At 42.8% G+C, this 11,457-nt stretch overlaps 1 protein-coding gene across 5 annotated transcripts in view; it reads left to right on the forward strand.

The window, feature by feature from the left end:
* DLG3 (discs large MAGUK scaffold protein 3) overlaps positions 1-11,457 on the forward strand; it is a 66,000-nt gene that overhangs the window by 23,754 nt on the left and 30,789 nt on the right. For all 5 annotated transcript variants that reach the window (XM_029930345.1, XM_029930346.1, XM_029930348.1 and 2 more), the window contains one exon: positions 7,276-7,390. In XM_029930345.1, the coding sequence (XP_029786205.1) occupies positions 7,276-7,390 (115 nt within the window). The remainder of the gene's footprint in view (positions 1-7,275; positions 7,391-11,457) is intronic.

The following is an 11,457-nucleotide window of genomic DNA, read 5'->3' on the forward strand; positions in this document are numbered from 1 at the left end:
TTTCATTATCTACTCAAAAGTCATGCCTACTGCACCTCTAAACATTTCATTAAATCCAATTATACAGCAAACACTCCCAAAATAAACTTAGATTGTATTGCAGTTTCACTTAACAGTATATCAAATGCTGTGTTGTGACAGATACCTTCTTGATGGGCTTATTTTATTTTCAGCTCCATCCATTTCTTTGGAAAACATGAGCTATATTGTTGGGACAGATGCTTGTAATTCGGACACCTCCTGAGGGTTTGCACTCCAAAGGCAACTGTAGAAACCTAACATACCATTCATGCTCATCAAATCTGTGACTCTCTCAAGAGGTGGTTTCATTTCCACCACAGCTGTATACATCTTCACAATGGGGGATTCCCTTGAGCTCAAGGCAGCTCAGCTAATGGCAAACAAGAGCTGTATGACTTTGAGATTTGAACATTTGTACTTCTGGAAGAACAAATGAGCCTTTGGGCAGCTATCGACTTATTTGGAGTTTATAGCTAATCAATACACATGCTGTTTTTCAGCCCTGTCTTCCTTGCCTAGTATTTGTATGGGAACTCAAGGTCAGGAAGTTACATTTCTTTTTTACTTTATTTGTGTCTTTCTACTGCTGCTACCTGTCACAGTCTGTGTGTCTGAAGTCTGTCATCCAGTTGTCTCCCCAGCTTTGTTGTCATTTCCAAATTTGATAGGCATGGCTTTTATTTTATTTTGTACCGTTTCCCTTGTCTGTCGTCATTCAAATCATTGGTAGTCTATACCACATGCAGAATAAGCACTCTTTGTTGGTACCATTTGTTTTCTCTCTACAACATTTTCCTACCCATAATGAAATAGGCCCAAATAAACTTTCTATGGGTTAAGAAACTGAGCCCCTTTCAGCTTATCTGAATTAATGACAAATGTCAGTTTTTATTCTGAGAAGACTATTTTGTCATTAGGAAAGTAGATGGATTTGAGAGCAAAGTCTTAGAGGGGATATGGATTTGGAGGCTTGGATGTGGGTCCAGTTCACGTTCGTGAACATTGTAATTTTGATCCCCTTTCATGGCTATTAAATAGATCTTGAAATCTCTGACATGTCAGAGGTTTGCATAAATGGTTTGTGGCTTTGTTAGTCAGTTTTTAGCATTTTTGGGTGTGTGGAAGGAGAATGTTTTGTACTTTTTCTTACCTTAGTTCCCGAGGAGCCAGAACTGAGAATTAGTGTCCAGGTTTGTCCTGTCATATTTTTATCATGAGTTAAAACATTCAGTAAAAGTTTGTTGACTCAACAAGGGTGCCAATTGCCAAACTTCAAGAAGGAAACAAAAATCACATCAAGGAGCTTATAATTTTGTAAAGGAAATGACATCACCACAAATCTGGGCACGGGTTTTAAAAGGGAGAAATAGTACAGGATCCGGAAACCATGTCAGATGAAGGACAGAAGTAACAATATGTAGCCTGGAGAAGGGATAGCTGATTTTGAAGCCATGATGACTATTCTTTATTATGGCTGATATAATTTTACTTTTTCTGGTCTGTCAGGAAAAAACTCAGAAGTTACCTTTGATCCCTTCATCCAATCAGATATCACATTTTAGCTCTTATAGTTCCAACATGTTTCTTGATTCATGTTCCTTCTTTGTCTTCTTAATTGCCCCTGCTGTGTCAGGCCTTTCAAGTCATTGTCTCTAGTAGAAGAGGTTCCTGGTCTCTGTTATCTTTCTCCCTGGCCTCCATTCTATATTACATTCCCAGAACAGTCTTCCCCCAAACCTAGTTCTGATTGTATCACACCTGCATTTAAACACTTAACAGGGGTTCCCCTGGCCTAATAAGAAAAGTCTTATTACAAACTTACAATCTGGCCATCCAGCTTCCATCACCCCACCTTCATACTCTACCTTCTTTTCAGGCTTATTCAGTATCCTTGGAACCTGCTCTAGGCTTTCCCAGCTCTTTGGCCTTCTTTAAACTATTCCTTCGTACTATTATGAAAAAGAAATCCATCATGTTCTGTGTTGTTTTAGACACCAAAATGAGGACCAGCTGGTGAAAGAGATGGCCCTTAACCCAGGAATTTTCTCTTGAATAGTGTTGTCTAATAATGAACGAATACAGAGCTTTCAATGAGAAAAAAGAGCAAGCATGGTCGTTTGCTGTTAAGAAACTTCAATCTACATGTGAGGCACCACAGCCTGTCTCCCCACAATAGCCAACGTGGTACACACACACACCCCTGATCCTGTCATTCCTTTGTTTAAAATCTTTGAATAATTTTTTCCTATCACTCAGGATAATCAAGAGAAAACAAAGAGGCAAAATCAACAGTAAGGCAACAACAGTGAATGTTAGGAAGAGATGGATTGAGGAAGCAATTAGGAGCAAACATCATCAATACCTGAGGAAACACTGGTTGTGTGCAGGGGAAAGGGGAGGTGGGGTCGCTTACAGTAACAAGTAACAGGGAGGTTATCAAGTAAGGGGAGGCACAGTGGTCTAGGCTAGAGGTAGACATTTCCAGAGTGTCTATAGAGCATCATATAGGTGGTAGGACAAGCCTTTTGAATCAGCAACTCCACCCACAGAAGGCTGATCTATGATCACGCAGGGAGAAAATTTGAGGTTCCTCTTTGTCCATTCCAGAATACCATCATGCCTTTACTTTTGCAAAACCAAAAGTCTCACGGAAGTGTTTTCCCCCACACAAAAGATCAATCTGCCCTCAAAGGTAAATTCTGCCTCCACTTCTTCAGAAACAGAAAAGCTGCTGGAAGCTTAGGATAGCAATTTATCCTCACTTCCAATCATAAAGGTTTCAGAAGGTTGGGGTTCAATTTGGTAGTGCCAATCAAATGTTTCTGTGTGTATATAATTTCACCCTGCTGTTTAACTTTGAGAAATCTATCTATGCTGTAGAAATGCTTAAATATCCAGTGCAGCATGGCTGGTAATATTAAAAATTGTAAACAATTTACAGGCACCTGGGTGGCTTAGGTCCTGATCCCAGGGTCATGGAATCAAGCCCCATGTTGGGCTCCACCCTTAGTGTGAAGCCTGCTTAAGAGTGTCTGTCTCTCTCTCTCTCTCTCTCTCTCTCTCTCTCTCTCTCTCTCTCTCCCTCTCCCCCCCCCCCCCCCCCCCCCCCCCCCCCCCCCCCCCCCCCCCCCCCCCCCCCCCCCCCCCCCCCCCCCCCCCCCCTCTCTCTCCCTCTCCCCCCCTGCCCTTCTCTCCTCATGCATGCTTGCACATGCACACGCTCTCTCAAATAAAAAATAAAAATAAATTTTAAAAATTGTAAACAATGTAAATGCACATCAGTTGTGATGTGACTGAATAAATTATGCTCTCTCTGTAATATGAAATACCATGCAGCTATTAAAAAGAATGAGATGGATCTCTATGTAGTGACATGGATGGATTTCCATGACCTATTAGAGGATGAAAAAAGATTTATGTGAATCTTTATCAGTTGTGAATATATGTATATAAATAATATATACAGGGAAGTAAGTCAAGAAGGATACATGCTAGAAATACTAACTTGTTACTTTTGGGTAGTGGGATGCGGTAGTGATACAGGAATGTCTAAAAGAAAAAGTTAAGAATTAAAAAAAAATCATGTGCTACTTTAATAAAAACATGTAAAACTCATCACCTTTCTTTGCAGGCACATTGGACAGAGGCCTCTAACACTTTCCTTTCCCATGGGATTTGCAATTGTATTGCCAATTATTTTGAGAGTTTTCCAGCCCTCTTGCCCTACCTTCCTTTTATTTTTTTTTAATTTACATCCAAGTTAGTCAGCATATAGTGCAACAGTGATTTCAGGAGTAGACTCCTTAATGCCCCTTACCCATTTAGCCCATCCCCTCTCCCCCTCCCCTCCAGCAGCCCTCTGTTTGTTCTCCATATTTAAGAGTCTCTTATGTGTTGTCCTCCTCCCTGTTTTTATATTATGTTTGCTTCCCTTCCCCCACGTTCATCTGTTTTGACATAATGCAGGATAGTTACCTTATTGTTCCCTAACAAAACAAAAGTCAGTTTTGTAAATCAAAACCGGCAGTTTCAAACTTTATTGGACATCAGAATCACCTTGTTGTTTGGTGAAAATGCAGATTCCTGAGTCTGCTCAATTGGTTCTGAGTCAGTGCATCTGGGGTTGGATCCAAAATCCTGGTCTTTCAGAAGCACCCCAGGTGGTCAATGAGAAACCCTGTTTCAGGGAATGTTTGATTGTGCCCCCACCCCCTCATTTCTCTCTCCGTGATTAGCAAAGGGAACGAGGAGTGATGACTCACTGTGGATATCTTGTGGGTCACAAATGGTTGGGTTCATCTGAATGGGAAAAAATGAATAAAACATAGGTTAGTAGATTGGAGAGTTAAGAAATAAGTCTTGGTTCTTTAAAGTAGCCTATTTGAAGTGGGCCCTTTGGGTTGGAGGCTGGTCTGCTGGACAGTGACTGGGCAGTGACTTCAGCTTAGGAGATGCCTTCCAGCAATGGCTTCAGTAGTTGTAAGTGGAAGAAGGGGAGGAAGGACCCTGACAAACGGTGAGGTCTTAGAATTCAGATGCTTTTTAAGTGAAGCTTTTGTCTTTGGAAAATGATGCTTCTGATATTAAGATGAGGTACTATCTATCTTAAGACTATTCTAAATGGGTTTTTTTGGTTAGAATTATTTCTTTCTTTGTTATACAGGAAGTCTGTTAATAAGATGCCCACTGTGGGTTATTAATATCACAAAAGGGTGTTTAAAACCATATACCCCAATTGCTCCCCATGGTTAACCTTGGGAATAAAAGTTAATGGGAGTACTTCTTAACTACCTTCCCAAGCCCTCAGTGAGGCTGGCAGCCATGAGTTAAATAAACCATTAGGTTTATTAGTTTGAGAACAGAAGCATCGACTTGGGCACAGTTTTCTAATTTGCTCCTCATTTACCCAACAATCATTTATTCAGAGGCTAATTTGTGCTTGGTGGACATTAGGTAATTCTCCAAATAAAAGCCAGAGACTGATGAGTAGGCTGGAACTTTAAGGGGATCATCTGAATGGGAAAAAATGAATAAAACACAGTTTAATAGACCCGAAAGCTTAGTAGCACATAGAAAACAGAAATTGGATTCCTTAAAGCAACAGCTTTGTTCTCTTTCTGTAGTCTATTTTAAGTGGGCCCTCTGGCCCAGCATTATGAACTCGGATTAGGAGCTTTGAGAAAATAGTGGTTTGGTGGTTGTTTTTTAAAGGATTTTTTAAGAAATGTAGTTACTAAGCAACTGCCATGACCTGCTGCTTAGCTGGAGTTCAGCTGACGCGTCAATCCCAAAGTAGGGAATACATAAACAAGTTGTGAGACGGGGGAAGAATGGCTTACAGATAGATTTGGTGTATATTTTTTCTGGCTTCAATGCGTATTTCTGCCTTCTACTTTATCTTCCTCAAGAAAGGGCTGCCTGGTCAGAAATTTCTTTGTCTCACCAAGTTCTCCTCCTAGCCAGTGAGTGAGGAGAACGACCAGAAAGGAGCCAACTATAGGGCCAGGGTGGAGGGCTGAGCTCTGGAGTAGGGCCAGTTCCCCAGGCAGGTGGAGAGGTAGACGGCCCCACTGCTGCACTCGTGGGCAGTCCAAGGGCTTCCATGACAGATTGGCCACCACCCTCTACATTTAGATTGTGACGCCTCACTGATATTGATGTGTTACCTTGTAACCGTCAGATCAGGGACATTGTCCAGCTGCAGTCTTTTCCCCCCAGCACTTAATGGGTGAGTCAGTGACTTAACTGCTTCCTGTAGGATTTCAGGGATGGGAGTAGGTAATAAAGACAAATCACCATTAGCACCAGTGTGTGGTGAATGAAGGAACATATAAATTTAATGGGTTGGCTTCATTGGTATCAGAGTGAACAAAAAGAAATTTTGAGGATCTGTGTGAGTTAGAACTCCTTCCCTCTTCGTAAGGCTTTTTAGCATTTCCCTTTATACCCAGCTGAAGGTCAGGTTGCTTTGCTGAGGGAAGGGGAGTGTCAGGTGTTGGAACAGGTGTTTTGTTTTCTGCCTGTAGAGTCATACAGACTAGATGGGGATGCTTCTTGCCAGCCCTCTATGGTGCATGAAAATGCTTTTGTGGAATTCTTTTTCCCTGGAAATATGTTTGTTTTTTCAAAGCAGTTCCACAACCTTCAACCCTAACTGTCAGTTTTGTTTTCCTTTGAAATTATCTTGTCATAATGAGGTGTGCCTGTTTTCTACCATCTCCACAGCCTGGGCTTTAGATACATTCCATTTTATACAGCTAGTACAGACTTGAAAAATATTGTGTATGTGTTGGGGGGTGGGGAAATAAGGGTGGATACCATATTTTAAATGTACTAGGAGAATGTCATAGTAAAACATCCCTATAAAAAAGCCTCTTATAATAATTGTACAGTTAGAGAGCTTTCCTCCATCAGGTTTTTTTAAGTTGGGTGTAAATCTGTAGTTACCTTTCCAGAGTGAAAGGCTGTTGTGATGGTATTAGTGGGCTGTAAAGCTGGGCAAATGGACTTACAACCCCATGAATGAGATGATTTTGGAGTCAGACGCACTACCGTTGCGCCACGAGGTCCCTTGGATGAGATGATTTTGGAGGAGAGAGGTGACAGCAGGTTTCTGTTTGGGAGAATTTCTGTTTTACTGTTACTGAAACCAAAGACCCTGTTTGTTAAAAGGGAGGATCTTCTTATCTCATGGTGGTTTGTTTTTACCTTTGTGTCATGGGTTCCAATCTCCAGCCCCACCTCCAAAAAACAAAGTCATCTGGAAACAAATCATCTTCCTTGCCTAACAGTGATCTAATGGCCTCAGGTCCTTCCCAGCCCCTCCATCCTGTGTCTCAGGGCCATCTGTTCTCTGCAATCCACTTTTTGGGAAAGTCTCCTTTCCCATCTGCTCTCCTTGGGCCTTAGTGCCCTGCTCCAAAGATTTATGAAGGCTGCAATGGAGCGTCTTTCCAGTTGTTGTTTTAAGGATCAGTGAGATTTCAAGGCAGATAAAAGCTTTTTCCATTTGATATGTCCAAATGTTACTCCTTTTTCAGGTGTTTCTCTTTCTTCTCTTAGTTGGGGGGGTGGTGGTGGAAAGAAGTCTGTGCTTGGAGGAGGGACTCTGCTTATCAAAGCAGGGACTGACTGTGTTGGCTTTGGCTGTTTTGAAGTCAAGTGTCCTCCTGGCTCTTTAGCCACTGGCACTCAGGCTTGGTGCAGTTCCTTGGGTTCATTCTTTTCCTGTCTGTTCCCTTGTCTCCTTGACAGAGTACAGTCGCTTTGAATCGAAGATACATGACTTGCGAGAACAAATGATGAACAGCAGCATGAGCTCCGGGTCCGGGTCCCTCCGAACAAGTGAGAAGAGGTCTTTGTATGTCAGGTAAGTCACACTTCTGAGCATGAGGCCATGTGCTGCACGAGGGGAGCTCTGTGTCAACACAGCCCTTCCTGTTTAAATAGTGGGGTAGGGAGTGTGTACTCCCAGTACTAAAGCAACACTGCAGTGTATGCTCAGGTTGTGTGCTTTATGGTCAGTGTCTCTCCCTTTTGTGAGCTGGTTTCTTCCTCTTTGCTCATGAGTGACTTGGTACGAGAAACTTTCAGTTTGCTCTAATTGTAAAAGACTGTTGAGTGATTGTTGCTAATCAGTATTCAAATAGCACTCAAATGTTCAGAGTCCTTTGCTTGCAGTCTGTAATTTGAGGGGGAAACTTGGCATTCCCCCTGCCCCTTCCACATGTGAAGAGTAGACATCCGGATTTGTATCTGAGCATATGAGCTATCACTGTATTCTGGTCGAGGGTCTCTTGGTAAGAGAACAAAAACTGGCAGATTGCTGCTTTTGGGTCTTTTTTTTTTTAATGTTTTTCTTTATGTTTGAGAGAGAGACAGAGTGCGAATAGGTGAGGGTCAGAGAGAGGGAGACACAGAATCTGAAGGAGGCTCCCGGCCCTGAGCTGTCAGCTCAGAAGTCAGATGCTTAACTGACTGAGCCACCCAGGTGCCCCAGGGTCTTTTTTTTCTTTTTTTTTTTTTGGAATGGTGTTTTCTTGCTCCCTGCTGTGCTGGTTTCTGTATCTGAATCCTGGGATATGGGATGGGACGGTGTATGGTGTATGGTTCCCAGGAAGGGTGGGGGAGCGAACAGATATATAGCATTGAGTGTATTGCTGCGGAAAGCTGTTCTGCCCAAGGTTGAGCTTTTGACCCTTGAGGCTCATTATGATACTTTGTTGGGTCAAAGTACAAACCTCTTGGGGAGTTCCACTGCTAAATGAACACTATGGACTCCTCATTAGAATTGGGGATAGTTTTCTTCTTCCTGCCCAAGCTTCTTGGCAAAACTCCAAACAGTATGGTGAAAGTACATTGTATCTCTTCAAGGTTAAAATCCTTAGAGTAAGAGGTGGTGGGATTATTTCCCTGAGCCAGAGAGAGAGCCGTGCGCGCGCATGTGCGCGCGCGCGTGTGTGTGTGTGTGTGTGTGTGTGTGTGTGTGTGTGTTTAACGCTTAGGTGTGGCTTGTATTAAACTCTTGGGTTGAACTTTTCTGGTGACCTCTGATACCTGCTGGGGGAGGTTAGGAAGGAAGGCTACATTTGCCAATTACCTGGCAATGAGACAACTGGTCTGTCTTTGGGGTTTAACTCCGTGCTACCCAGTGGATATAAATGCTAATTGCAGTTCTTGTCCTGGTGCTTGATTTTCTTTTCCCTCAGTTGGCAGTCTCTGAGCCTACTGCAGAGAGCGGAACCACGGGAGCCCAGCTTTGAGTTTGAAGCCCACTAGAACCCTTCATGGTTCTTTTTAAAAAAATGAATCCTCAACTTGACTGGTTGTTTGTTGAGAGCAGCTTTCTTCACATTTGCTGTGCTCACCTCCTGCTGTGAAGGGAGGAGAGCTGGAGGAAGGCTGGACCAGTCACTGGTGATCTTTTTAGTCTCCTGCTTTCTTTCACTAAGCCCCTGCTCTGGGTCTGCAGCCTAGATGCTGGGGCACTGACGGGAATCAGAAATGTGCTGTTGCTCCCAACAAGAGGGTAATACTTATGTGACTTGGTCAGGATTGTTCTGTTCCCGTACTGCCAGCCCCCGCAGATGTGGCACTCCAGGGTGCGTGGGAAGCTGCTCTTTAGGCAAGACAGTTTCTTCGGAGAGCTTTATTTTTAGATTTCTTTTCTCCACCTATCCCGTGCTAGAACTGTCCCTGCCTGGGTACAGGGAGCGGGGCATTAGCTCCTGACCTGGAAGACCTAAAAGACCTGGGACTCCCTTCTCTGGCCTGGGGAAGGGATACTTTGCCTCTAACTTGGGGAGGAGGATGGAGACTGCACTCTGTTTCTAGCAAATCAGTTTATACAGTTTATATCATCTGCCTCTAACCTTATCTAGATAGCATCGGTGTCCTCTGAGGAGAGTAAGTACGGTTTAGAACAATGAACATTTGTGATTACTCAAATTAATCAAAGAAAATGATGTTTTATAGCTAAAGCTGTGAGCCTGATGTCTTTCACTAAGCCAGCCTCTCTACCAGAGCCTGGCTTGCTCTGTGCCCTTTCATGCCTGTTTGGCCTTTCATGCTATGCTTCGTTCCTATTCTTTAGCATGTATTCATGTTTCTTCCATTCTTAAAAAGAAAAGAAGAACATTCCCTTGATACCAGTAGTCCCTTAAACTGTTATCTCTCTTCTCCTTACCACATTTGCCAAATTATGTGCCAGGAAACACTAGTTCCACAAGATGTTAAGTATTGTGTGCAAAATCAATGGTTCAGTAAGTTGGGCCAATGCAGTGTGAAACAGAGGAAAACAGAGTCCTTTACTGTGATTCCTCTCCAGGAGGGACTGCGCTAGGCAGTGTTTTGCCAAAGGATAGGAGCATGGGAACCTTATTTGGAGAACTCCATCTTAAATCCAGGTTGGGATATATTGGAGTTCTCTGTACCTGCTCCTGCTATGTCTTCAAATCACCTCTCTTTTGGTAGGAAAAAAAAGTGTGCATCTGCTTTTCAGCATGGTAGTGTGGTTCCAAGCAACTCCAGAAGGCTTCAGAGGAGCAGAAGCACAACACTGTCAGGGATCCATGGTGACCTCTTAGTCATCACATTCAATGACTGGTTCACTGAATCTCTGCCATTGGTGTGACCTCTTTACCACATCTGTTCCCACGAATTACCCACTTCTTTAAAGGCTCTCTTCCTGTCTTGCTTAACCATTCCTCAGTGTCTTTCATTAGCTTTGCCCCCTAAATGGAATGTCATTTATTTTCACGGCTTCAGATCCTGTTGTTGTATAAATGACACCCCGATCTCTTTAGTGAACTCCAGACTTGCATGTCAACTACTTGCTGGGAATGTGTGTGAAGCTACACTCCCACAGTGCCTCAAACAAGCAGATGTAAAAGACCTGTATGCTGAAAACTATGAAGGAAATTGAAGAAGACACAACGAAATGGAAAAACATTCCGTGCTCATGGATCGGAAGAATAAACATTGTTAAAATGTCATTAATACCCAAAGCAATTTACACATTCAATGCAATCCTCATCAAAATTGCACCAGCATTCTTCTCAAAGCTAGAACAAACTACCTGAAAATTCATATAGAACCACAAAAGACCCCGAATACCCAAAGTAATATTGAAGAAGAAAACCAGAACAGGAGGCATCACAATCCCAGACTTTAGCCTCTCTACAAAGCTGTCATCAGAAAGACAGTATGGTATTGGCACAAAAACAGACACATGGACCAATGGAATAGAATAGAGAACCCGGACTGGACCCACAAGTGTATGGCCAATTATTCTTTGACAAAGCAGGAAAGAGTGTCCAATGGAAAAAAGACTGCCTCTTTAGCAGGTGGTCTTGGGAGAGCTGGACATGTAGAAAAATGAAATTAGACGACTTTCTGACACCATTCACAAAAATAAACTCAAAATGGATAAAGGACCTGAATGTGAGACAGGAAAGCATCAAAACCCTTGAGGAAAAAGCAGGAAATAGCCTCCTAGACCTCAATCGCAGCAATTTCTTCCTCGACACATCCCCAGAGGCAAGGGAATCAAGAACAAAAATGAACTACTGGGACCTCATCAAGATAAAGAGCTTCTGCAAGGCAAAGGAAACAATCAAAAAAACTAACAGGCAGCTGACAAGATGGGAAAAGATAGTGGCAAATGGCATATCAGATTAAGGGCTAGTATCCAAAATATACAAGGAGCTCACTAAACTCCATACACAAAAAATGAATGATCCAGTGAAGAAATGGGCAGAAGACCTGAATAGACACTTCTCCAAAGAGGACATCCACATGGCCAACAGGCACATGAAATGATGCTCAGCATCACTCATCATCAGGGAAATTCAAATCAAAACCACAGTGAGATACCACCTCACACCGGTCAGAGTCACTAAAATGAACAAATCAGGAGACCATAGATGCTGGCGAGGA

This window comes from Suricata suricatta, chromosome X (genome assembly GCF_006229205.1).
Source record: "Suricata suricatta isolate VVHF042 chromosome X, meerkat_22Aug2017_6uvM2_HiC, whole genome shotgun sequence".
Classification (NCBI taxonomy): Eukaryota; Metazoa; Chordata; class Mammalia; order Carnivora; family Herpestidae; genus Suricata; species Suricata suricatta.